General features: G+C 44.8%; 1 protein-coding gene across 3 annotated transcripts; it reads left to right on the top strand.

Annotated features, from left to right (window-relative positions):
- The first annotated feature begins 671 nt into the window (after positions 1–671).
- On the top strand, positions 672–22,828 carry bcl9l (bcl9 like). Of its 3 annotated transcripts, XM_086125223.1 has the most exons (10): positions 672–1,298; positions 5,048–5,168; positions 11,041–11,132; positions 12,204–12,595; positions 14,805–14,927; positions 15,683–15,863; positions 15,944–16,028; positions 16,286–18,632; positions 18,764–19,018; positions 20,093–22,828. In XM_086125223.1, the coding sequence occupies exons 4-10, from the start codon at positions 12,253–12,255 to the stop codon at positions 21,259–21,261; spliced, it is 4,503 nt and encodes a 1,500-aa protein (XP_085981349.1). In that variant the 5' UTR covers positions 672–1,298; positions 5,048–5,168; positions 11,041–11,132; positions 12,204–12,252; the 3' UTR covers positions 21,262–22,828. The 3 variants fall into 3 exon arrangements, with proteins under 3 accessions (XP_085981349.1, XP_085981347.1, XP_085981348.1); XM_086125221.1 differs by lacking the exon at positions 5,048–5,168 and having other exon boundaries at positions 12,148–12,595; XM_086125222.1 differs by lacking the exon at positions 5,048–5,168 and having other exon boundaries at positions 672–1,303.
- Positions 22,829–23,509: the final 681 nt, after the last annotated feature.

Raw genomic sequence — 23,509 nt, 5'->3', positions numbered from 1 at the left:
AAGCATATTTAGCCACATTTAGCTCTCAGCGTAATGCAGCACAGCCCTCAAGAACCGCAATAATAACAAACAACACATTTTTAAATGACTTCTCAGGGAGTGTCAATCAGAAGTGAGCAAGATTATCAAAACTGTTGATCCAGAGATGACCGAAGTATAGATCAGGGACCATTGACAGCTCACTCTGTTCTTTAATCCGCATGACCAAGCATTTACATTCTATAATGTCCTGTAATGTTTTTTGCATCAATTTACATGTGTTTCCCCCACCCCGAAATTGATTAATTAAAATGTGGTTTTATATTTCCGAGTATTAATTTTATAAAATAATTGATTGATTCCATAAAATATAAATAATACAAAGTAAAAATAAGCATGGATGATTTTCCAGAACATTTAATTTAATTGGCTATTTTATTTTTAGGACACACACACACACACACGCATTTTCAACGCCGCTTATCCTATTTAGCTTGCATATTTTCACATGATTGACTTCAAATACTTGTTGATATATCTATGCCAGTGACGTATGGTGACAAAGAGAACAATGAAATGCTCTTCCACTAGATGGCAGGAGGTACAATTAACCTGTAAGAGGTACAGTACACCCACCTGTTGCCACACATGCAGCAAAATAATGAACTTGATCAACTAAACAGACCGGCATTACACACACTTAAGTAGATTCATGAAGACGTTGAGGAGAGATTTTTTTTTTCAGCATATTGATTTTCTTCTGACATATTTATTTGGTGACGGGCCGTGAGATTCCATATGTGCCTTGGTTCAAGATATCAAAAGCCTGTCTTTTTTCAGTTTTTCTTTTTTTTTTCTTCCTTTTTTTGTTTTGTATGTATTTATTTATTTTTTAACAGTGCGATGGATGGTTGTACCTAATGAAGTGTCCAGAGAGTGTCACTGTTGGAAGTCCACCCCGTGTCACTCGTCAGTGACTTACGGATCCCCGTGTGGACACTCGCATGATTGTCAGCTCGAAGTCATGAACCGCGGCGAAACGACGCGTCTCCGGATTTCAGCCCAAACTTCCAGCCAGACGTGCCAAGCCGCGCTTTGCTAGCTGAAGGCTCCGTGGTGGGCGAGACTCCAGTGTTCCCCCCTCCTCATCACCCCTCCCTATCCCCAGCCTCTCTCGACTCCAGCTAGCTGGGAAGCGGCTGTGGCTGTGACGCGGCCCGGCTCAGCGAGCGCTGTCGGCGGCTTCCACCCCCGGGGAATGTCGGCCCCTGACGTCGGCCTCCTCCTCCTCCTCGGGTGTCACACATCAGCCAAATGGGGTAGAGTACGTCGCATGTTTTACCACTAACTGTTGCACACATACACACCTGTCTTTATTGGTGAAAACTTTGCTGGTTTGGGTTATATTTAATTAAATGTTTGCTGGTGGTTAAGAAAAAAAAGTTTAGTGTCGCGAGTGCAGACGTCAATTAGCATGCTAGCCAAGTTAGCATCTGACGCATCCAGCTCGCCGGAGTGGGCTTCCATGCCACCAGCCAACGTCCCTCGAAAAAAAGCCACACACACACCCCTCGGGGAACGGAAGAGGCACTCGGCCGATTTCCACGCCTGGCTCGACGCATGCCATTAACCACGCCGTGCTGCATAAACCCAGTTTCGTAGTCTCCTGTCGGTGGCTAATTGGGGAGCCGGCGGAAGCGGAGGTGAAGCTTCGCCGAGCCGTGTGAGGTGACAGGCGGCTGACACTTCACTCACAGCCGGTGTGGGCATACGTTGACCTGGCATAATATCCTTCACACCGTTACATCTTGTGACATTTTATTATATTTCACTTTTTGATGGCGCAAAGAATTCGTGTCTTGTACCAAATATTCCACGCAGCTTGGCGAGTAAGAACCGGTGTGGCGTGTTTGCTCGTCCGGTTCTTGGCTGGTCTTACCCGCCATGCGAATGTGTGCGTACTTAGTCGACAATGACAACAAGCCAGCAACAGCCTGTTGCATGCATCGTTGCCATAACGCTGCTGCTGCTGCTGCAGCAGCAACGGCTTTAAGTGCACACTACGCACACGAACACAGACTGCGTGTTGTAGCTCCCATATCCCGGCTAGCTATATTTAGCCCACTAACAGAGTTTGCAACTTGATCCGAATTGTCTTGCACAGCCCAGAGGCGGGTGGTGCATTTGCTACTTGGCCTTCAGTGGGGATTTACCCGATTTAATCCACATCTTAATACCACCACTATCATGTTGCCATTATAAAAAACATCAACAAAAACGGAGTATAACAGCACCCAAGTGTCCCTTGGCCCCAGATCAGTTCAGAATCAATAAATAGTTAATACCGGAATAAAACAAAAAAAATATTAGGGATGGTGAGTAACAATACAGAGTATCAGGCTCTTACGGCTTTAATTTAAGGTATCCTTTACTGGTAGAGGCTACTGGTAACCAACCAGCCGCCAATACCTAAGGCAGAAAAAAATTGACTGAGTGAGTGTGCTATAATGTGACAGTTTGGCGCTTTGGCCAATCAACATCTGCATTAGAATGACATTTTAAACCTCAAAGTTACTGTGTACCGGTAAGTACTCCATATTGGTGAGTACTCAGAATTAATACTTGTACTGGTATGAAACGTCCTTGTAAAATGGGTAAATAAAATGCATTATATACACCAGAGATTCTTCTTATTATGCTTGGTTAATGTATTAATTTATGCAGATGATGACAGATGTGGATTGCGAATTGAGGTTGGCTGTAACAAGATTGCTTTGATCAACCAATCAGAGGATGACAGAGTGCTGATGTCGTTGAGGGCCAGCACTCTGACCTTGACGATAAATTTAAAATCTGGTTGGTTGACGACAGTCACATTGCTAATCAAGTCAAGCCTCACATATTCGTTGTTTGGCATTCGCAAATTCATAGATTAAAAAAAATTAAACTGATTTTCTCTTATTTAATGACACCTAATTGTTGTTTTCTGTTGTTGAAAGTGAGTTGAGGAGTTTCAGTTAGAAATAAGTAGTGCTATGGATAATTTCCCTAGAGAAAAAACACAATGAGGTGATTTTGCTTCTAGTGGATTAATTTCACTTAACATCATCTGTAAACCATTTAATTCATGTTGTAAATTCTATTTTCGAAACATTTTGGGGCACATTTGAAATGTCAAAGATTTGAAATTTGTTGGGGTCTGCAATTTTTTTGTGGCAGCGTCAGTGACTCGCAGAGGTTCACTTCTCATGTCAGAATTGTTAAATTTGAGCCATGCAGTGTAAATCAAGCCACAGAATATTTTAAAGTGGCTAAATATTTGATATTAGTCCATCTGATTTGACCTTGTTTGGTTGCAGTTGTATAAACGGCAGGCGGTGCATGTGAAAAATGCAAGTGAGGTCACATGAGTGTTGGCGGGGGCGGGGGGACTCGACTTCCTATATCTTCTGTCTACAATTGATTTTGAAAGGAAATGCCTGTGACATACAGTCAGTTAATTCATGATGAAATTAAATCCCATCCGTAGATCGGAAAAACAATTCTGTACTGAACACTTACAGGCCTCAATGCAAGGACCACCATGTCTAATATGAGGGTTGTCCACAATGCCCACTTTCACTTTTGATTGCAAATGAAAGGTTTTAAAAAAATAAAATAAAATTTTTTTTGGGCCACAGTACATACGAGAAATAATCTCCACCATAAAAGTTTGAACAGGTTCTGATATTAACAGTGACCCGATGCCTCTGGGCCAGTATGGGCCACGATTGTCAGGTCATCGCCTACCTTACAGACTCGAGCTGGCCGGTCCAAATTTATAAATGGCAGCGAACCAAATTCAACTCACTTCTCAATAAGCAGCGCTATGGCAGAGAACAGTTCATGCACGAAACCAGTTCTTAGGTTTATGGGGCAACTAATGCTTCACACACATGGTCCGGTAGCTATGAATAGGTCTTTTTTTTTTCATTCATTAATAAAATCATTTAAAATATGCATTTTATGTTTACCTGGGTTATCTTTGTTGGATATTTACATTTGTGTGATCTTCAACATCAACGTGGGGGAAAAAAAGAGGAATTTGTTTAAATGTGCTTAACTTCTTAGTATACATTTAACCTAGAGCATATCAAATTGGTTTAAGCATGAACACAATGTGATCTTCTATTTTTCCGTATGTGTCGCTCTGGAAAAGGTTTCGACATCCCAAAGTAAACAATGTTTAAGTGTTTCCAGTGCAACCAGTTGTTAAGTGCAACCAGCACGGCAACCTAACTGGCCTCAGGTGACACCGGCAGGTATGTTAGCGCGCATCTCCCCCCGCATCCCTCCTCTGGTCCGAAGTTGTGCCGTCTCGCCGTTGTTGTTGTGCCGACGCTGCGGTGTGACCATCTGCTCTATGGTGTCACACGACGCAGACCGCCGAACGGAAATGAAATTCTCCAGCTGTGGAAGCAGACAGCCGGCTGCGAGCTCATCAAATTAGTGGTGGCGATGGGAGTGAGAGGTGTTCATCCTGAAAGCAGACAAAAAAAAAAATGAAATCATGAACGTGTTTGTGAAGCTGAGAGAGAGATTTGTTTTCTTCCCATCAGCCCTCTCGCTGTCAGTGATGAGGCTGCATTTTCAAAATTCCCTTGCTCTAATTGGCAGACTTCCAAGCATGCCTTACAAAGGATGTGACCGTTGACCCGCCGTGCAAAAATCAACCGCTACTTCCTCGTTTCGGAACAGAGGCTCTGCTTTCGCCACGGACACGTGTAACCAGTTTGGGAGACCCCCCCACACGTGATAACGAGAAAATCACAGTGTGTTTACTGCTCTTTCTCTGCGGAACTTAAACCATCCATCCATCCATTTTCAACACCGCTTATCCTGAAGAGGATAGGTGATAAACCTCAGTTATTTCATGAAAAACTCACCTATTTGCTGGTTTTATGTGCCAAAATGTCACAAAATGGCATCAAAGCCCTCATAAAGTAAAAACTTAAGTGCTATTTTTTTCTATGAATGACTCATTGTTTTATGAATAAAAAAACAATTGATTTTTTTTTTCCTCCCATAGTCGTCCGGCCCCACTGTGACTGGGGAGAGGGGATTCAATCTATACCGTGATCTGAATTATCAGCCATATCGCTTCGCCATCCCTTCACTTGATCTAATTGAGGGAGGCCAACTAGATTAGAGTGAGTTCCATCTAACATGTTAAGGTTGTATCTTCTGTTACAGCTCTGATGCAGCAGTTTTGAATGATCTCTTGTGTGAAAGAGGGACAGCTCCCTCTCGCCTTTGATTGTTTTGTCGACCAAGAGGTGTGTCCCCACACTTGAGTCCTCATCATCTCCCTTCTCGTTACACGTGTTTGTTGTTGTCTCCCGACATAATGTGTGTTTTGCTGCCTGGCGTATGCGGAGCGTGTCGGAGGACGTTGCGAGAGGTTACCTCGGGTCACGGGCCATGAGCACAAACATTGTCCCAATGACACTGCGTTCCGCTTTATCAGTTCCATCCTCGGCAAATTACTCGGCCCGGCGCTTTCATCTGCGAAGCCGCCATCCTGCGCTTTTGTCGGGGGTAAAGTGCACCGCGCGGCGACGGCGTGAACAACGTGGGCAACTAGCTTTCACGTTAATGGCTTTGTATGCTGGTTGCCGTGGCAACACAAAAAAGGGAGGCCCGACCAGTAGGTCCAGGGTATGCGATAGGCGGATGTCTGTGTTTGGCTTGATGCCGCAGACCTGCAACGTCCTTTCACGTTACGACATTATCGTTATCGCGGGGTGGGGGTAGAGGGGGAGTCAAAAGCAGGAGCGTTAAGCGAGCGTACACATACTGCTCCCTTCGCTTTCCTGTTGGCTGGTCGCAACTTGCCCGAGACATTAATTCCTCACAGTCTTAAACGTTACGCAACGACACGATGACTGAATAAATAAATTATCTTGACAAAAGACGCTCAAGATGCCGTGCGGTTGTATTGCCGCTCTGCTTTCCAGTGATCTTTTTGACTTCCCAATGTAACATGTTGTCATAGTGGCTCCCTCTCGCTTACATCTTTTTGGCTTCTTCTCCAAAGGGGTGTTCACACGGCACATATTTGCTCCGGCGCTGCACCGATGTATTTTGTTGCGATATATTTTACACCGGAGCAAATTTTGTGGAGCGTTCACATGTACAAAGCCCCTGAGCGTATAAGCACCGGCACAGCGTTGGCTCAGCTCCACTTGGTTCTTTTTAAAACGTATACACAACTCAAGCGACTACTGTACAGGCACGTCCTTCTCCTTCTCGGTCTCCGTGCCTTCTGCGAAAACGTAAATCAACGATGACTTCAATGACACTCAGAAAAGCAAAAATGTAATGCGCCAAACACAAAAATCAAGAGAGGAAATCACAAAATAAATTCTATGGGGCACGGGGGGTTGTGAACACAACAAAGGAACAAGCGACACAAACAACTCTGAGACAGTCCAGTCTCCGACAAAAGGAAAGATGACGTTTGGGGACTATCCCCCCCCCCCCCCCCCCCCCGTTCTAGTTGAGATGGTATAACCCAAGAGGTGCTTGCTACTGTTACCAGCCGTGTCCTGTGTCTTGTTATTAAACATACACATGACGGAAGTCCGACAGAGCACGAAAGCAAGGCATTCTCGCCGTACGTAATCAACTCTTCTCATGCGTAGCGAGGCTACTCCTCCCTCGCAAACGAGCATTTGCTCCGGAGCAAATTGTAGCGTTCACACGTACCATTTTACATCCCTGAGGTGGATCAAATTTGCTCCGGTGTAATCTGTTTTCCGGGCCTACGCCGGAGCAAATTTGCATGTGTGAACGCACTACTGGCGCAGCGCCGGTGTAGCACTGGAGCAAATCTTGCCGTGTGAACACCCCTCAAGAGAGTAAAAGTTGGCACAGACTTAGTTGCTGATTCACTGTCAAAGCAGCGAAACGCTGCAGAGCTTGCGTGTCAATCACTGGAAAAATCATCAAGCGGACAGGAATATTTGACGTGGACGTCTTTTGTCTGAAAAATATGACTATCAATCAAAAGCCTAATATCTTTTGTGGCCGCAACATTTTTGCACTTTTATTGTCCACTTACATCACCACGGGGATTAATCACAGAGATTAAGTACGGCTCAAAAGTTTCCACTGAGTGGGGTGGGGGGGTGGGGGGCACAACAACACTTGGTGGTTTAATGTCGTCAAGGGTCATGCATGTTGTTTTGGCCTCTTACTTATTTTCCCCCCGGAGCCCATGTTTGGTAACAGGCTGATTCTTTTCGGGGGGAAAAAAAACAAAAACCTCCACTGTCTCTGAATGCGCTTGTGCGTCATTCAACAGCAAGTGCGTTTATTTGTTTCTGTGCGCTCGGGCATTACTGTTCCAGACAGTCTCTGCATCGAGTAATCATATCTGGGCGTTCCAAATATAGTGGGAACGCACCACCGCTTTTGGTGATGCAAACCCAGAAGGAATTTTTGGAGGACAAAGTCAATTCTGATATTGGCAGGGAAAACATTCCTCGAATTGATTGAGTGGTCAATTGATTTTATAAAATATAACATAACGAATGCAGCTTCTTTTTTTGAGGTCCCTTAATGGCCGCTGACGACGACAGAAATAGGAATCACGGCCCACAGCATCTGCCTGTTCTAACATACTTTTTGCTTCAGTATTTCTTGAAAGTAACGACAGAGAGGAATTAACTGAAAGCGTTAACTGATGAATTCATCTTCAGCTTTAAGCCTTCGACATAACAGTACTTCGGCAAAATAATGAGTGAAGTTACTGGCAAAATGTGTTTGCATGATAAAAAGTAAATGATTATCAATTATTACAATTTCGGAAAAAATAAAAATAATAACAATTTAAATTGCACATCTGGCGAAGACTCTCCATAACCTCCATTAATAACCCAGGCTCAATGAAGGAATGCTTTCTAATTTGACAGAGCTTTGGTCGCCTTTCTATGGCATTTGATGGGGTTTTTAAAAGCATCGTAAGTTTCAGCGAATCTCTGGGGGTGGCTTTCACCGGGGAAAAAATGTGAAGAGGTGATTTCGTGGATGGTAAAATGTGACTGCGGGGGATTACTGTATACAATTAACGAGTCATCATAGTATGTTTCCGTTGAAGATTTCCAAGGCCTTGGCGGAGGTCTGCCCTTTGCTGTTTGCCTTCATTGTTGTATTTCACAAATCCAGCCGTTGTATTTTACAATCCTCACATTTATGCAGCATTAAGTCTTGCAAAAACGATCTGCTTGTTTAATTCACGCCAGTTGGCACTCACATGATGGTTGAGAGACAGTTTTTTTTTCTTTTCTCCTCCCATGTTCGTTTTGAGATAAGCGCAAGTGACCCCATCCAATCAAACAGTGTGCATGCACCAGGTCCATCTGATTAGTCTTGACAGCCTTTGCATAACTAGCTTGACTGGTGTGTGTGCATTTCCGAAGTCCGGCAGCGAATTGAAATCTGATTCAATTGACGGGGATATTAAACTTTTCTTGACATGGACAGGACTCGTGTTCCATTGATAGATTATCTTAAATAGTAATGCCGTATTTTTTTTTTTTAAACCATTGATAACTGTTCCCAGATGTTTTAAGTACATGGAAGCAACAGCTGTGCAACAGATCAAAAAACTAAGTTTGGATCATCTCACTCAAGTGGGTGTGCAATGGGATTTTAGAAACGAAAGACACACTGTAAACACAGATGCCTTTTTGCTCTGATTAATGTGAAAAATTAAAAAATAAAAATAAGTACCAGTGGGTAATAGTTAGCCCCAAGGGCAACATGAGAAACCTATGAGTCTGTTCTAAAAATAGTTCACAAGTGACGGGACACTGTGACATACTTTGTACTAAGGAGAATTAAAACAGAAGAAGGTACCAAATATTCTAACAATAAAATAGAATGTGTTCATCGGGGGAAAATGCTGTTTCTATTCACCCAAATATTTACAAAAAAGGCCATTTTAGAGTTGCAATATTAAGACTGTGATACCGTAATATTACTGTTCACGGTTATCATATTGTCAAAATTTAATACTTAGCCTTAGCCTTATCTAATAGAAATAAGTGATTTGGGGCCACCTTCTGGCTGTTACCAACCTTTTTGAGTGGGTGTCAATTACTGGCCCATTTTCACAATTTGCTGCAGGGCTCCCAAGAGCTCGCTTTGCTGTGCTCCCCACTACCTTACCTCGGGGCCAATTTAAAGCTCAGATATGATTGTGACGTATCGCATACCCTAATCTTTATCGTCCACTCAAAAACTGTGGTAATCCCATATCCAAAGTGATGCAACGCCACCACCTGCAGGTATCTGTTAGCCATAACAGCTGTGCACAAGCCAGAATTTTGACAGACAATCTCGGCGAGACCCCCTTCCATGGCTATCTGTCTTAAGAGCAGACAGAAAAAAAAACCTCCCCCCCCCTTTTTTTTCCTTTTTTCTTTTTACGACCCAAAGTGGATCAATGAAGCGGCTCATATGTCATCTTGTTGATGGCGTTGGCCTCGACAGACTCTCCTTGAAGTGAGCGTCTGGTTGCTGTCACCCAGGTCGGCATTCACTCCCAGATAGGCCCTATCTCGTCTTGGCCGTCTACTCGAAGGTTGGCCGCCCATCGTGTGACTAGTCTGACCCCCCTCGTACCTTCGGCCATGCGATGCACAAAGCCAGTGAGTCACATTTGTCAACAGGAGCGACGTCTGACCACCCCCGCTAGGTTAATGAGTGATGAGGTCCTGGCCCCGGCGTACAAGGCGTGTCCCTGCTCTTGACTTTAGTTGCTTAGTTAATGACTAATGGTGGTATTATGTTCCCGTTTTGGGGCCATTTTAATACTGGGTGGCACAGAGAGACTGAACAAAAATATTTTATTGGGCATTAGAGTCTGAAAGAATTTTTATTTTCAAATTTAAGTCTTTGGAGAGCTTGGGAAAGGGTGAATGATGAAAGTTGTATTTAAAACACAATGTCAGCAATCCTACTTAAAATACAGGACTACCGCTACAGGTGATCCTCAGACACAAATCCCGCTCTGCGTAATACGCAGCGAAAGACTCGCAAGTGAAATGAGCCTTCAGGACTTGCAAATAATCAGTTAATCCAACATCCACTTCTACAAATTACAATAACTACACTCAGTGTAATGGCAAGTTAACTTGTTTTCGAACCATTTGTTCTTGTTTTTCCGGTCTGTCAAAATATTGCTTTACATGAAACCAGTCCGTGGCGCAGAAAAAAATGGTTTTCATGGCTTATGTTGTTCATTTTACGCCACTCTGCAGTGTGCAAAAGTTCATGTGCCTGGTTTGGAGGTTGTGGTTGTGGTTGACCTTGTTTGTCAATGAATAAAATCAGCCTTGACATGAAGTCGGATGTGCTCAAAGTTTTGCACCATTTTGGATCAGCGACACGGTTAGCGCATCTACTTCAAAGTTTTAAGGTAACCTGCTCCCCCTTACATGCGGGGATTTTCGTCTCTCGGTTGAGATGTATCATTTCAACTGGTTTTTACCATGTGCAGGTCTGGAATGTGTCGTCCACAATAAATTGGGGTTTACTGTTGGTGATTTTGCCAATAGGTTCACTGTATCCTGCCTTCACTGGGTTCTGTGTGCAAATAAATGTCGTCTCTCCCATTTTGCCTCTTGTGGGTCGTGTGTTCAAATGGGCTCAAAGCAAAACGCGTCATGAGTCAGGCATGCTTGTTTTGTGAGGCGGGTGAGTCAGGTATCGTGATACAAAGTGTTGTGGAATGTGCGGTAAAGATCTTGTGGACCCAGAATGCTGCCGGGCGACTTGGACTGCGGCGAACTACAACACCCCCGACCCCACACTCCCCGATCCATCTAACTCCAAACACACCAGTTCTACAGGCTCACTATTGAAGAGACACCGTAATGACGGCGAGGCCTTTGCTCTCTTATCCCTGTTCTTTGTTGTCTGCCTCCCTCGCGGCGTCCATGTTGACACCCAGGCTGGGAAGCACGGCAATGATTGTCGAAATGACTCACCGTGGTGCTCTCTCCCTCTGTCCAGGTCTGAGTGTGGCAACTGAAGCATGAAGCGGGAGAGTAGCAATGGCGACGTCTGGCCTCATCTGCAACCTGAGTGTTTACAATAATTGACAGGTTGGCTATAATGGGTTTTTATTTTTTCTTTCATGGCAATTTTGATATTTTTTTTGTCAGGTCACTTTCTTGGAATCAGCTGTACAATCGTCCCTGCGTTGCTGTTGCTTTTTTCTTTGTTTTAAATCGTACTTATGTTGCGCATTATTCACTGCATTGTGATTTTGCCCTGATTCGTTTCCTCAACAAGTGACTGCTGATTGACATAGCCGTACGTGTGAGCCCGGAGGAAAATTTTCACAAATAAAACTGGCTGAAGTTGCACAACTGCGTTTCTACAGTGAAGTAAAAATGCTTATCTAATTTAATATAGGCTATCGCCGCTAGGAATAACTAGTTCTAATCCCTCCATCAGCTGGTTAGGATAGAGGGAAAATCCACAAAACCCCTGTGCTCATGGGATCGCAAAACATGCAGAAACATTCTTCGATGACCTGCCGATGGTCTCAACTTGCTGAAATTTAGCCAGTTAACAGCCAGCCAGCTTCTCATTCACTGACTTCCATGTTACTCAAGGGGTCCACACATATTCAACGTCACACATACTACAGTGTAGAACTTCAGGATTGCGACACCAAGCAGACAAAAATAGTACCTGCACCTCAAATGCATTACATGTTGGTATTATATGTGTGAAACTTTGAAATAGAAATAATTATTTGGTTAATACTTACTTCGTCTGTTGTTGGGGTGCTCAGAATGGAATATCCTTTTTTTTTTTGTATTAACAGTGAGGGCAGAACATTAGCCTCGTGCAGTCAGTGTTTCCTGACCTTTATTGATCCCATGCACATAATTTACGTCAAGAAAATTTCACGGATTTGAAAGAGAATAGGCAGGGGTTCACTTCCTGCTTGTATTTAGGTTAAGAACGTTGAAATCGACTTAAACACACGTTGCCTGTGCAAGATTTTGTGATGGTGAAGGTTCATCTGTGAAACCCCCCCCCCCCACGCTATGATTGAAGTCTAAAATAATGACCTTTTTTTTTCTTTTCCAAATGTTTCTCCACTAGTGTTGCCTGATCGCAATGTGACCTCCGGCTGACATCTTCTCCACACCTCTCCTCAGCCTCACTCAGCTGCCAATCAAATGCACACGGACAATAAGCTGGCCAATCATGGCAAGCAAGGTTACCGGTGACGGACGATCTCAAATGGCCGCCGTAAACCTGCAGGCTCAGCAGCAGCAGCAGCAGCAGCAGCAGCAGCAGCAGCAGCAGCAGCAGCAGCAGCAGCAGCAGCAGCAGGGAGCCGCTGGTCACCTGGCCTCCAAGAGCCGCCTCAGTTCCGGGGCTCATGGCATCAACAAGAGCAACCCCGGGCCAAAGGCCGCCGGTCAATCGGCGAGCAGCGTCGGCGGAATGCTCAAAACCAAAAGCAAGCGGGAGAGGAGCGCGTCTGTGGACTCTGGTGAACCAAGACACACTGCTCCTAAAACTCTGGAGGCTGATGCCAAAGCAGGTGAGGCATATTTATCATATTAGCATGTACTGCAATTATGCCAAAAATATACCACAAAGTATGATCCCAAAACAAGTAATTTTACGTTACCCTTAAAATGATTGGCTTATAATTTTTTGTAATTATAAAGAAAAATATTTTTTAATCCATCCATCCATCCATCCATCCATCTTCTACCGCTTATCCGGGGCCGAGTCGCGGGGGCAACAGCTTTAGCAGGGAAGCCCAGACTTCCCTCTCCCTAGCTACTTCTTCCAGCTCTCCCCGGGGGATCCCGAGGCATTCCCAGGCCAGCTGGGTGACATAGTCTCTCCAGCATGTCCTGGGTCTTCCTCGGGGTTTCCTCCCGGTGGGACATGCCCGGAACACCTCACCAGGGAGGCAGGCGTTCAGGAGGCATCCGAATCAGATGCCCAAGCCACCTCATCTGGCTCCTCTCGATGTGGAGGAGAAGCGGCTCGACTCTGAGCCTCTAACCGGATGACCGAGCTTCTCACCTTATCTCTAAGGGAGAGCCCGGACACCCTGCAGAGAAAACTCATTTCGGTCGCTTGTATCCGGGATCTCGTTCTTTCTGTGATTTTTATAATCATTTTAAATTCTTTTTTTGTTTGTTTTATTTTCCTTGTTAAACGTATTTTAAACATTGCGAGTGAGCCGTGGAACACCACATTAAAATTAATTTACATAATACCCGCCCTCGCACCAAGTTGTGAAAAATAAATGTCAAGTGTCAATAACACATGAACCGTTTGAAATTGTGAAAAAAAATCCCCCTCAAGCGTGCCAAAGGTCACCGTTTTACCTTCACTATCCGTTTTAATCAAGCAAAAAAACGTAGACGACATGCCTTCTTCACCCCCTCCACGGCAGGAAGTAAGCGTAATAGCACAGAAAATGCCCCGACCTTTCAGCGAAGCGGCAGAATTTCCTCCCTCCACTCCCCCAAGGCTTCTGATAGCGGCAATGACGTGTTTCACATGAAAGGCGTTGTGTCCTTTCTCACAAGGTCACGAGTCTGTGTGAGTTTTCCCAGTTGAAAAAGATGAGTGTTTCATGTACTTGTCGCTGGGGTCACATGTAACTCATGTCCAACAGTAAAATGCTTCAAATAAGATCATCCATTTTCTGTACCGCTTTCGCCCAGTAGCGTCACGGGTGAGCCGGAGCCTTGCACATACAGAGGTTTCTTGAGTTAGGAGTTTCCCGAGCTCAAGTCATTCCCGGACCATGCTCTTCAAGAAAAACACTCGCACCTCAAATCTTTTCGCATTTAAATGAATCTCCCCCAAAAATGTAAACGCTCTATCATGTCGTACTTTATAAAAATGTACAGTCATGACAATAGATAGAATAGAATAGATAGAATGTAAGGGAAAAAAACGCGACATTATTTGCTTATGGCATCATGAACTCAAGCATGAATTGATGACAAATTGAAGAAAATACCAGCAATGTACTTGCTCCTTCATTGTCTCGACCACTGCCTCGACCATTGTCAAAATGAAATGAAGGTCAAGCCTGCTTTCCTCTGAGCTGCACATCACTATGCTGCAAAAAGCGAGACAAGGCCAGTGACCAAGGCAAACAAATTGGCTCAATGACTGACTTTATTGCGAAAAGAATCTCGTCGCCCTTGGCAACATAACATGAGCAGGAAAGCAAGCCATCGCTGGCGTTTAATTGGCAGGGGCTCCCTCTGCTGTCTTTTGTGTGTATTAATCCTGCATTTGAACAATCCTCAAATTCACACAATTCTAAGTAAACGGTGAGCGTAGTATGATAAAACTAAAATCAAGAAAAACTCCTCACCCTTTGAAGACTCATAAATATGAAGGCAACAAATATTGTTTGCGGAGTCATACTGTACTATCATTGCAATGTGATGTTTCATTAACTCTCAAACATTTAATACTGTGAACCTCGTGGTTCGAATCTCTGCCCCACAGTTGCGAGATACTGTACTGAAATCAGAAGATTATGGGGGGGTTTTCCCCCTAAAAAGTGTTTTAACTTTTTTTTTTTCAGGAAAATTGACAACTTTTTAATTTCCATGAGCATTTAAAGTGGTACACTTTGTAAACAGCAGTTACATTTAACTGGCATATTTTGAGGGGTCCTTGGAAAAATGTCTTCCCCGTCAGAGTTCCTTGGACCGAAAAAGTTTGAGGACAGTATTCTCACAGCTTTTTCTGTATGCATGTTGAAGAGGGTGTGATGCGCAGTAAGCGCCGTTGCGTCCTGGAGAAGAAGCAGCCATACAGTGGAGATGAGTGGTGCTCCGGACCTGACACGGAGGACGACGAAGACAAGCCACACTCGACGACGCAACGTGAGTCAGCGTCACCAATCACCAATATTTCATTTGCAGTGTTGTGAAAAAGTATTAGCCCCCTTTCTGAGCTCAGTTTTTTTTCTGCCAGTTCTCATGTGTCACAAACACAAACCAAGCAAATCCAACTTTGAATGAGCGGAGTTCAGTTTCACTGGCAGCACCACAAGGCTTCATGTTTTCATTTCAGGAATCCCTGAATTAGTACCTTTCAGACAACATGAAGTTGGCTACAAGAGCTCTAAAATAAACATGGCCAATCCAAAGGAATTCAAGAACATAAGAATCACAATGTCTGGAAAAGGTTGGCAGGCCATTTCCGAGGCTTTTGGACTCCGGGGAACCATGCTCAGGGCCATTCAGCACAAATGGAGAAAACTGGCAACGGCGGTGAGCCTTCACAGAAGTGGTTGAGAGGGCAATTCCTTTTTCACGTAGGGCTAGGTATTTTTGGATTTTACTCCCTTAATGAAAAAAAAATCATCATTTAGAAGCGTCATTTTAAATTTAGTTAGCTTGTTTTTGTGACTGCAGTGGTGCAGTCCATTCCGAGCCCCATGCAAAAAAAAAGAAAAAACTCCTCAAAATTAGTTTTTGAAACATGTTTTTTTTCTTTTTTTTTTGTTTGTGGATGCCCTCCTCCTTGATTTTATTTTTGGTGTGGTTTAACTCCCTCTAGTGTTTCTATCATGTGCTCAATACCAGTGTATTTTGCAATTTGAGGATATTGCTTCAAAATGTTTCTTTCCTTGAAGGGGAGCGACTGCTGCTAGGACCCAGGCAGGGGCAACCTGATCATCCGCCTGCGGGGGCCACTGGGTCTGGGCCTGCAATGGCTTGCGGACCTGGACCTGGACCGGGACTGAAGCCAGGACCACTTGCACCTCAGTCCTCGAAGCAGTTGTTGTATGTCTTCACCACCAGCATGGCCAACAGGTAAGCCACCATTCACAGACGTAAAAGACAACTTTAAGCACGAAAATTCTGATTCATTCTTTAACATTTTGCTTCAACAGTGCTGCAGAGGCAGTAATGAAGGGGAAGATGGATTCCATTCTTCAGTTTCACCAGCAAAATATTCCACGAACCAAGTTAGAGCAGGTCAGTCGACGACAAATAAATCAGATGTACGGTTGTAATTTCAACCACAATGTCAAATACAGTGCCTGTGTTGGACAAAGTATTGAAACGTTTGCACTCCCGCGCACACGACCAGATGAAATGCTTTTTTTAACACATGCTGAAAAGAAAGTTGCCGATGCAACCTTTTGGGTCGCAGTCTTGTAAAACCTCATAAAACGTCCTGTATTTGAGGTAAAAATCATCAGTAAATTGTTATTTATTTTTGTTGGACTTAGGGCCCCGCACTGGCGAGTAACACAGAGAAGGTGAACTCCAGTGCCTCTCCGCCCGCAGGCACCCCCATATCCAAAAGTGGAACCCCGCGACCCAACTCAGCAGGAGGCGGCGTCTCCTCACTTGCGGCGGAAACGCCGACGTCAGGGGACCACACTGACAATGCTTCCCCTCGGACCAGACATGGCGGCCTCTCCATTAGTAACTCGATTCTCTCCCATAGACCAGAGGGAGATGGCAGAGGCACCCCTTTAGACCCTGTCTCAGGAACTGCACATGATGAGGGTCTTCCCATTGCTAGTCTGTCTCCATCGGGGAGTCCTTCCATCCTGTCTGCGCATTTACAGAGCGTCACAGGACATAGAAGCGGCCCTGGGAATGCAGGCAGTCTTTCCAAGGAGCAGCTGGAACACAGAGAGCGTTCTTTGCAGACTCTGAGGGACATCGAGAGACTATTTCTACGCACTGGAGCGAGAGGGAGCCCTCATGGCGACACGGGGGGTTCCAACAGTAACCTTACAAACAACGCTTCCAACGTCATGAACAACAATCGTAGCGATCAAGGCGCTATTCTCGAGGACGGCGACAACGGTACAAACACTGGAGATTGCAGCAGCGGTAGCATGGCGCTGTCAGCGTTGGCCTCTCTGAAGAAATTTGAAGAACCATTGCAGTCCATAATGTCACAAACGCAATCGCTCAGCACTGCCACGCACAGCCCCGAAATGGACCCTCACCATAATCTACTGCAACACCCTCATCATCAGCTCTCTTCACCTGGCTTGGACATGGGCCCCTTACTTGGACCGGAGGGGCTGACCCAAGAACAAATCGCATGGCGGAAACTCCAAGAGGAGTACTACCAAGAGAAACGGCGGCAACAGGAAATGCAAAATCCCCAACACTTTAGGATGATGACTGAAATGGGCTTGCATGGAGGTCCCATGATGATGAGGGGACCCCCTCCCCCGTATCACAGCAAGCCTGGAGATCACCAGTGGGCTTCTGGAAATATGATGGGAGGAGGCTTGCCTGGAAATGTGCGAATGGCGGGCATGCACCAAGAAGGTCCTGGACGTCCAAAGTTCCTAGCACATATGCAGAGAGGGCCTCCAGGTGGAGCAGGGTTTCCTGGCAGTCCAGGGGGGATGTTATCTGTCGATGCTCTCGGACCCCAAAGGGCTACTAGACCAGGGATTTGGCTTGATAATATGCCCAGCAGCATGGATGGTGGAGGTCCATTCCACGGTTGCTACCCTCCTCAACACTTGCAGGATGACCCAGAACTGTTAACCCGTGAGGACTTATTTCGCCTTGCGGAGAAGCGGCAGATGCAGGGTCTTCCTAGGTTTGAACTTGACCGGATTATTGCACAGCAGCAACAGGGCAATATTGGATCAAGAATTATGGGAAATCCTGGGGGCCCAGACATCTCCAATTTAGGTATGGGCAGGGGTCCACCTTCCAATCAAGGGGATCCCATGGACTTTCCTGGTTCGCGGGACATGATGGGCTCCCCTGGAGGAGGGCCTCAGATTAGAGACTTAATAGACACCCCTTTGGGGAGCAACCTTTCAATAAACATGAACCAACAGATGAATATTCAGCAGCAGCATATGACTCTGTCGCAAAAGCTCAGAAGGGGCCCAGGAAGTGCGGGGCCTCTAAGTGAGTTCTTCAGCCCTGCGGAGATTGCGAGAATACGAGCGGCACAAAATGAAAGAAGAAATATGGGAATGGTTTCAGGACCTGATGGACCCTTTCGTTTTCCAACGCCAAGCCCTTTCTCCGGTGGACCGGGTGAAGGGCCATATGCTCAACAGCTTGGTCCCGAGATGTTTGGGCCTGAGCAGGAGGCTCGTAATTCGATGGCAGGTACGTCAAGGCTCAGTCATATGCCAATCACCGGAGAGCTCAGAGGACTGGGTCCTGGTCCTCGGCATCCTACCGACCTTTCGGTTAATGTTCACCCACTGACGACTCCTGCGGTCCAGCGTCCACACCAGCTCAATTCACCATCCCTTCACCGAGAGCCACCAGCTCATCTTCCCTCCCCATCTGCTCCAGGCCAGAAGTCACCCTCAATTATCGCCCCCGCAGGGCCTCACCCCCCTCTTCCCCCTGCTTCTGGTGCAGGGACACCTTGCTCTTCTTCCATGAAATCGCCCCAGATAATGGGGTCTTCAAATCCTGAGTTGCACTCCCCATCTATCTCACCTGGACGACTTAAGTCCCCGGCTATGGCTATCGGCTCTCCCGCGTGGATGTCTCCGAAAACAGATCCTTCAAGTCCAGGTGGTCTAACAGGTTTGAGGGCTGCAGGCAACGGAGGAGGTCATTCTGAGACAGGTGCATTCACAAACATGACGTTTTTCCACACACGAAACAATAAATAAATCACACACATCACCTGAATTCGTAATTTGTCCTGATACTTTTGGTGACATTTATTTTGATGTCTTTTTTTTTTTTTTTTGTAGGGCGTTCAATACACCCCAGAAGTTCCAACTCCACCCCAAGTAGCCAAGCAGGCTCGATGAATCCTAGTATCACATTTGCGACGTCGCCCGATACCCCCAAAACACAGAATCCTTTGTCACTGATCATGTCTCAGATGTCCAAGTATGCCCTGCCCAGTTCCACTCCCCTTTATCACGACGCAATCAAGACAATAGCAACTTCTGATGACGAGATGCTGCCCGACCGACCTCTTCTGCCCGGTGTCAGCATGGGAGGTATGAACGCAAAAAAACACAGAGGGATTACATTTTCAAGTACTAGGTTTGACTCTTGGAACTTGAACAATTCAGTGGTCAAAATGTGGAATTCGACCACCAAAATGGAACTTAAATTCCAGACAAATATTGGTCAAAATTTGGGTTTAGAGTTTATGGTTCGGTTTAGATTTAGATTTAGGGGGTAGCAGGCGAAGGTTCGAAATTCAAAGTTAGGTTTGGGGTTTAATTTGTAAAGGGTTAAACTTGGGAGTAAGGGTGGATGGTTAGGAGTACAGTAATCCCTCGTTTATCGCGGTTAATGGGGACCAAAACCACCTGCGATAAACGAACCGCGAAGTAGCGAGGGATCACTGTAAAAGGTCAGTTATTTTTTCAAGGTTCAGGTTATGTGTAAAGGGTTAGGAATTGGGGTTGGGAGAAATATGCATGGTAGATTCATTGAAGACTCGAATGAATGTGAGTGTGAATGTTTGTTAATTTGTCCATTGCTGCTCATCTCCTCCTCCGCCTCCTCTTTAAAATGAGCAAGCCACACTGAAAGCTACATTTGTTTGTTTATTGAACATAAAACATATATACAGTAATAATTTGACAGAAAATAAGGCAGATAAAAAAAGTAAAAAGAAAGAAATCAATCTTCATTCAACACAGTTATTATGTTCAAGGGAGTACATTTTATCAAGGTGTGGTCTACTTCTCTCTACACCAGCGGCAGAAGTCTCCGTGCTTACTTCTTGGTAGGATGCCACGTCAAGACTTCCAAATATGGGCATGCTGGTACTGGGGGTGCCGTTGCCTTTCTGCTCTGCCACACGACCCCTTCACACTAAAGGAGTCAGCGCAAAAAGGGTTTAGGGTTCAAAGTAAATTCTCGCGGTTAGGAGTAAATAAGATTAGGAATAACAGGTTCGGAACAAAGGGATAGGTTTAGTGTTCACATTGCTTTAAAATATGAATAGGCTTCTGGTTAAAGTTTACCCAACTACTCTTGGTTAGGGTTAGTTTGGTAATCCTAACCCTTTCAACTATGAACAGTCTCATCGTAAGATGCTGATTTTTCTTCACCAACAGGAAACATGGGAAACCCGCCTCCATCCCAGATGCTGGTTTCCCAGAGTTCCATTGGTGCCCAAAGTGACTCTCAAAGCCCCGTGGGAATCCCAAGTCAAGGTCAGCAGCAGCTATCCCACGATGCCTCAGAACCTGTGCTGTCTTCTCCAAACCCACTGAGCCTTCCTGTTATGAGTTCCACCATGATGGTCGGAGGAAGTGATGACCTTGGTCCTTGCAACGTTTCACCGATCTCTCAAAACCAGATGGCGGCTTTTCCCCGTTTGCAGCCGTCGTCTCACGTCCGTATACGCTCACCCATCAGCAGAATGTCACAGAACTTCCCTCAGTCCGGCGAGGATATTCTCCCGCCTCAGCAGCTGCACCTGATTGCTAAAGACTCCCACCAACGCCACCCTCATCCCTCAGAGTCCTTTCCACCTCTTCCCATGGGTGACGGCCCGGATCTTAGCGAAGTCATCCGACCTACCCACTCTGGGATTCCTGAGTTCGACCTGTCCCGCATCATTCCCTCTGATAAGCCCAGAAGCACTCTGCAATATTTCCCGAAGAGCGAACCGCACCAGAATCCAAACCAGGGGCCCGGATCACAGCCGCCACCTTCCCAGCAGCTCCTCAAACACTTGTCTTCCTCTGGTCCTCCACACATCTCGTCATCCAACCCCCACTTGGCCAATTTACAGAACATGATGGCCGAGCAGCAGCTGATGCCTCACCAGGGGCAGGGCGGACTCAGCCAAAACATGGCCGTCCTCCAGGGGGACGCCAGGGGAATGGTGTCCGGCGCAGGCATCGGCCCCATGTGCCCCCCGGGACACATATTGGGAAGGACAGGCATGGTTCCCCAGCAACAGCAAGCCATGATGGCCAACAGTTTTCTTCACCATCCCTCCGGTGCCTACCCGGGAATGATGTCACCTCAACAGCACCAGCACAATTTGATGGCGCGGCAAAACGTGATGATGATGCAGGCTAAGCAGCGCAACATGCCCATCCCGGGAGACCCCTTTGGCCCCCAGAGTGCTTTAATGTCCCCTCAGGGTGCCTTGATGGCCCCATCCCACGCACAGACTGGAATGATGGGACCGCAGTCCTTCAGACAGCGGGGGATGTCTCTGGACAGCCCCATTGGTTACGGTCCTGGCGGTATGGCCAACATGCCTTTTTGATCCACCCAACGCGGTTGGGACTCAATTACGTTGCCGTTGGAATCCATGTATCATTCGTTCCTTCCGCTTTAATTGGCAGTCGAACATTTAACAACAAGAAAAGTACTGATTATTTTAGTTGTTTTTTTTAGTGTAACAGAAAAAATGAAAACACAAGTAATTGATTCCCTCCTAAAAGTTTTTGAGTTGCCAAAAATGACTGTTTAAACTGGAAACATACGACATTCCATGATCCCAAAAAACTTGTGGTTTCATCTTACATTACCTTTAAAAACAATTGGCTAACTGAGGATTCATTTTGGAAAAATGCTCTGAAAATGTACATGTACATGAACTTACGGCAAAGGCTCTCCATAACTTCCACTAACATCCCAGGCAAAACTTAGCTCTTATGTCGTTCACTTAAGTATATCGCTCCAACTTCCTTGATAACAAATTTCTATTTTTAAGCCTTCACATATAATACATCACATAATTGTCCCATGTTATAATATGGGCAACAGATTGTGATAATGGTCTGGACACCTTGTGAAGAAACAAGCCAATGTATCTTTTCTAAATCGTGCTTGTTACCACATTTCCATTTCACGCAAATTAAACCAATTTAGGACGTTGTTTTCTGCACTATAAACCGCTTTGGATTATAAGGTGCACCTTCAATGAATGGCCTATTTTAAAACTGTTTTCATACAGTATATAGTGTGCACCGCATTATAAGGCGCATGGAATAGAAGCTGCAACAGTGGCTGCGGTTTTGCTATGCATCCACTAGGTGGTGCTAGGCCAAAGGGAATACAATACAATACAACGCAAGACAAAGCGTTGCACTGTCGGCTTTTGAGAAAATTGAATGCTTTTGGGTGCGCCTTATCGTGTGGCAAATGCCGTATGTTAATCATACTCAGTCTGGTGGCCTGTATTTCCATTTTTCTATATTTAACCGGCCGCTAACATTTAAGTATGAAAAATCATACGCATATTTTTGCCCCTTTTTTGTGTTACATTAAAAAAAAATCATTGTTTTAGATGTTTTGGATTACCATTTTCAAATGAACAAATTTTGCACGGATTAGCGTGCCTATGCATTTTTTATTTTTTTTAATCTTGCTTGTCTTTCTTTTGGGGTGGGAGAGGAGAAATTAAAGATATCAGTAACATGCTTTGCTACTGATTTATACATTGAAATATTTAGGAGCACTGTAAAATGGTTCGATATAAAGATTTGAAGAGCATTTCTTATATAAAAAAAAAAGGACAAAAAAAACCCTGTAAAGTTTGTACATTTTCGAGATGTGCTTGTTTGTCCGAAATCACATGATAGTTAAGTGTGTGTGTGTGTGTGTGTGTGTGTGTATGAGAGATGAAATAATATATACCTGCTGTATATAAGATGCAATTTGTGATTGTTTGCACTCGTTATATATAACTGTGTTTTAATGGAAGTCTAAAAGAAATGGAAGAGTGAGAATCTCTATGGTGGGTTTTACTGTACTTGGGATGGAGGTTACTGTTTGATAAACAGACAATGAGACACGGTTGCAGTCAAATAAATGAAAGCCTTAATAACCTTTGGTGTGGAGACTCTTCTGGCCAACATCTAAGGAATGAACAGTTTGAAACAAATGTAAACCTGCAAATTCAAATGACATCCAGTCCAAGAGTTGGATTAAAAAAAAAAAAGACTAAGAACGCAGATTTTAAGTGACACTATCGGAGAGCTATTAATTTAACAATAAGATTATTACACTGCATCAGATCGAGTTTCCAAAACTCTGAAGTGCTTGTTTGGAAAACCTATGATAAACATAATTTTAATAATTTCAATGACAAATGAACATTTGCGATTTCTCTCTGAGTGACAGGCTGAAACAATGATATGCTCTTCCCCGAGATAGCCGAAGTTACATAAATAATTGTAATACAGTATCCACAAAAGTAGTTAAAAAAATAAATCTTGTCTTGTGACAAGTGCAAACTCGTGAAGTTTAATGGGGGCATCTTGAATGTCATATACGTAGCTTTTGAAAGGTTAATGTTCATGTGAAGTAAGAGGTTACTGATTTAAATTAAATATTAAATGTTCTGGAAAGCGCTTTGTTACAGCTGCGGCTTTTGTGAATGCGCTATATAAATAAGGATCTCTAAGGAATAAGGATGTATTTAAACCTATTGTGTGATAATATATGTTAAACTGCTCAGTGACGTCTCGGTGGTGACGTCACGTTTAGGCCATAGTTTAAATAACAAC

This window comes from Hippocampus guttulatus, chromosome 12, assembly GCF_054856545.1.
Source record: "Hippocampus guttulatus isolate MCC_2025c chromosome 12, RoL_Hgut_1.0, whole genome shotgun sequence".
NCBI classification, from domain to species: Eukaryota; Metazoa; Chordata; class Actinopteri; order Syngnathiformes; family Syngnathidae; genus Hippocampus; species Hippocampus guttulatus.
The sequence above is the reverse complement of the archived record's forward strand: the minus strand, read 5'-3'. Positions and strand labels throughout refer to the sequence as shown.

What these genes read in the sequence shown, in the direction of transcription:
- bcl9l (XM_086125221.1), top strand. Translation starts at nt 12,253, where the DNA reads ATGGCAAGCAAGGTTACCGGTGACGGACGATCTCAAATGGCCGCCGTA. An exon ending in GCCACACTCGACGACGCAAC is followed by an intron (nt 14,928 to 15,682) that starts GTGAGTCAGCGT and finishes CTTTCCTTGAAG; the next exon opens with GGGAGCGACTGCTGCTAGGA. An exon ending in GCCCGGTGTCAGCATGGGAG is followed by an intron (nt 19,019 to 20,092) that starts GTATGAACGCAA and finishes CTTCACCAACAG; the next exon opens with GAAACATGGGAAACCCGCCT.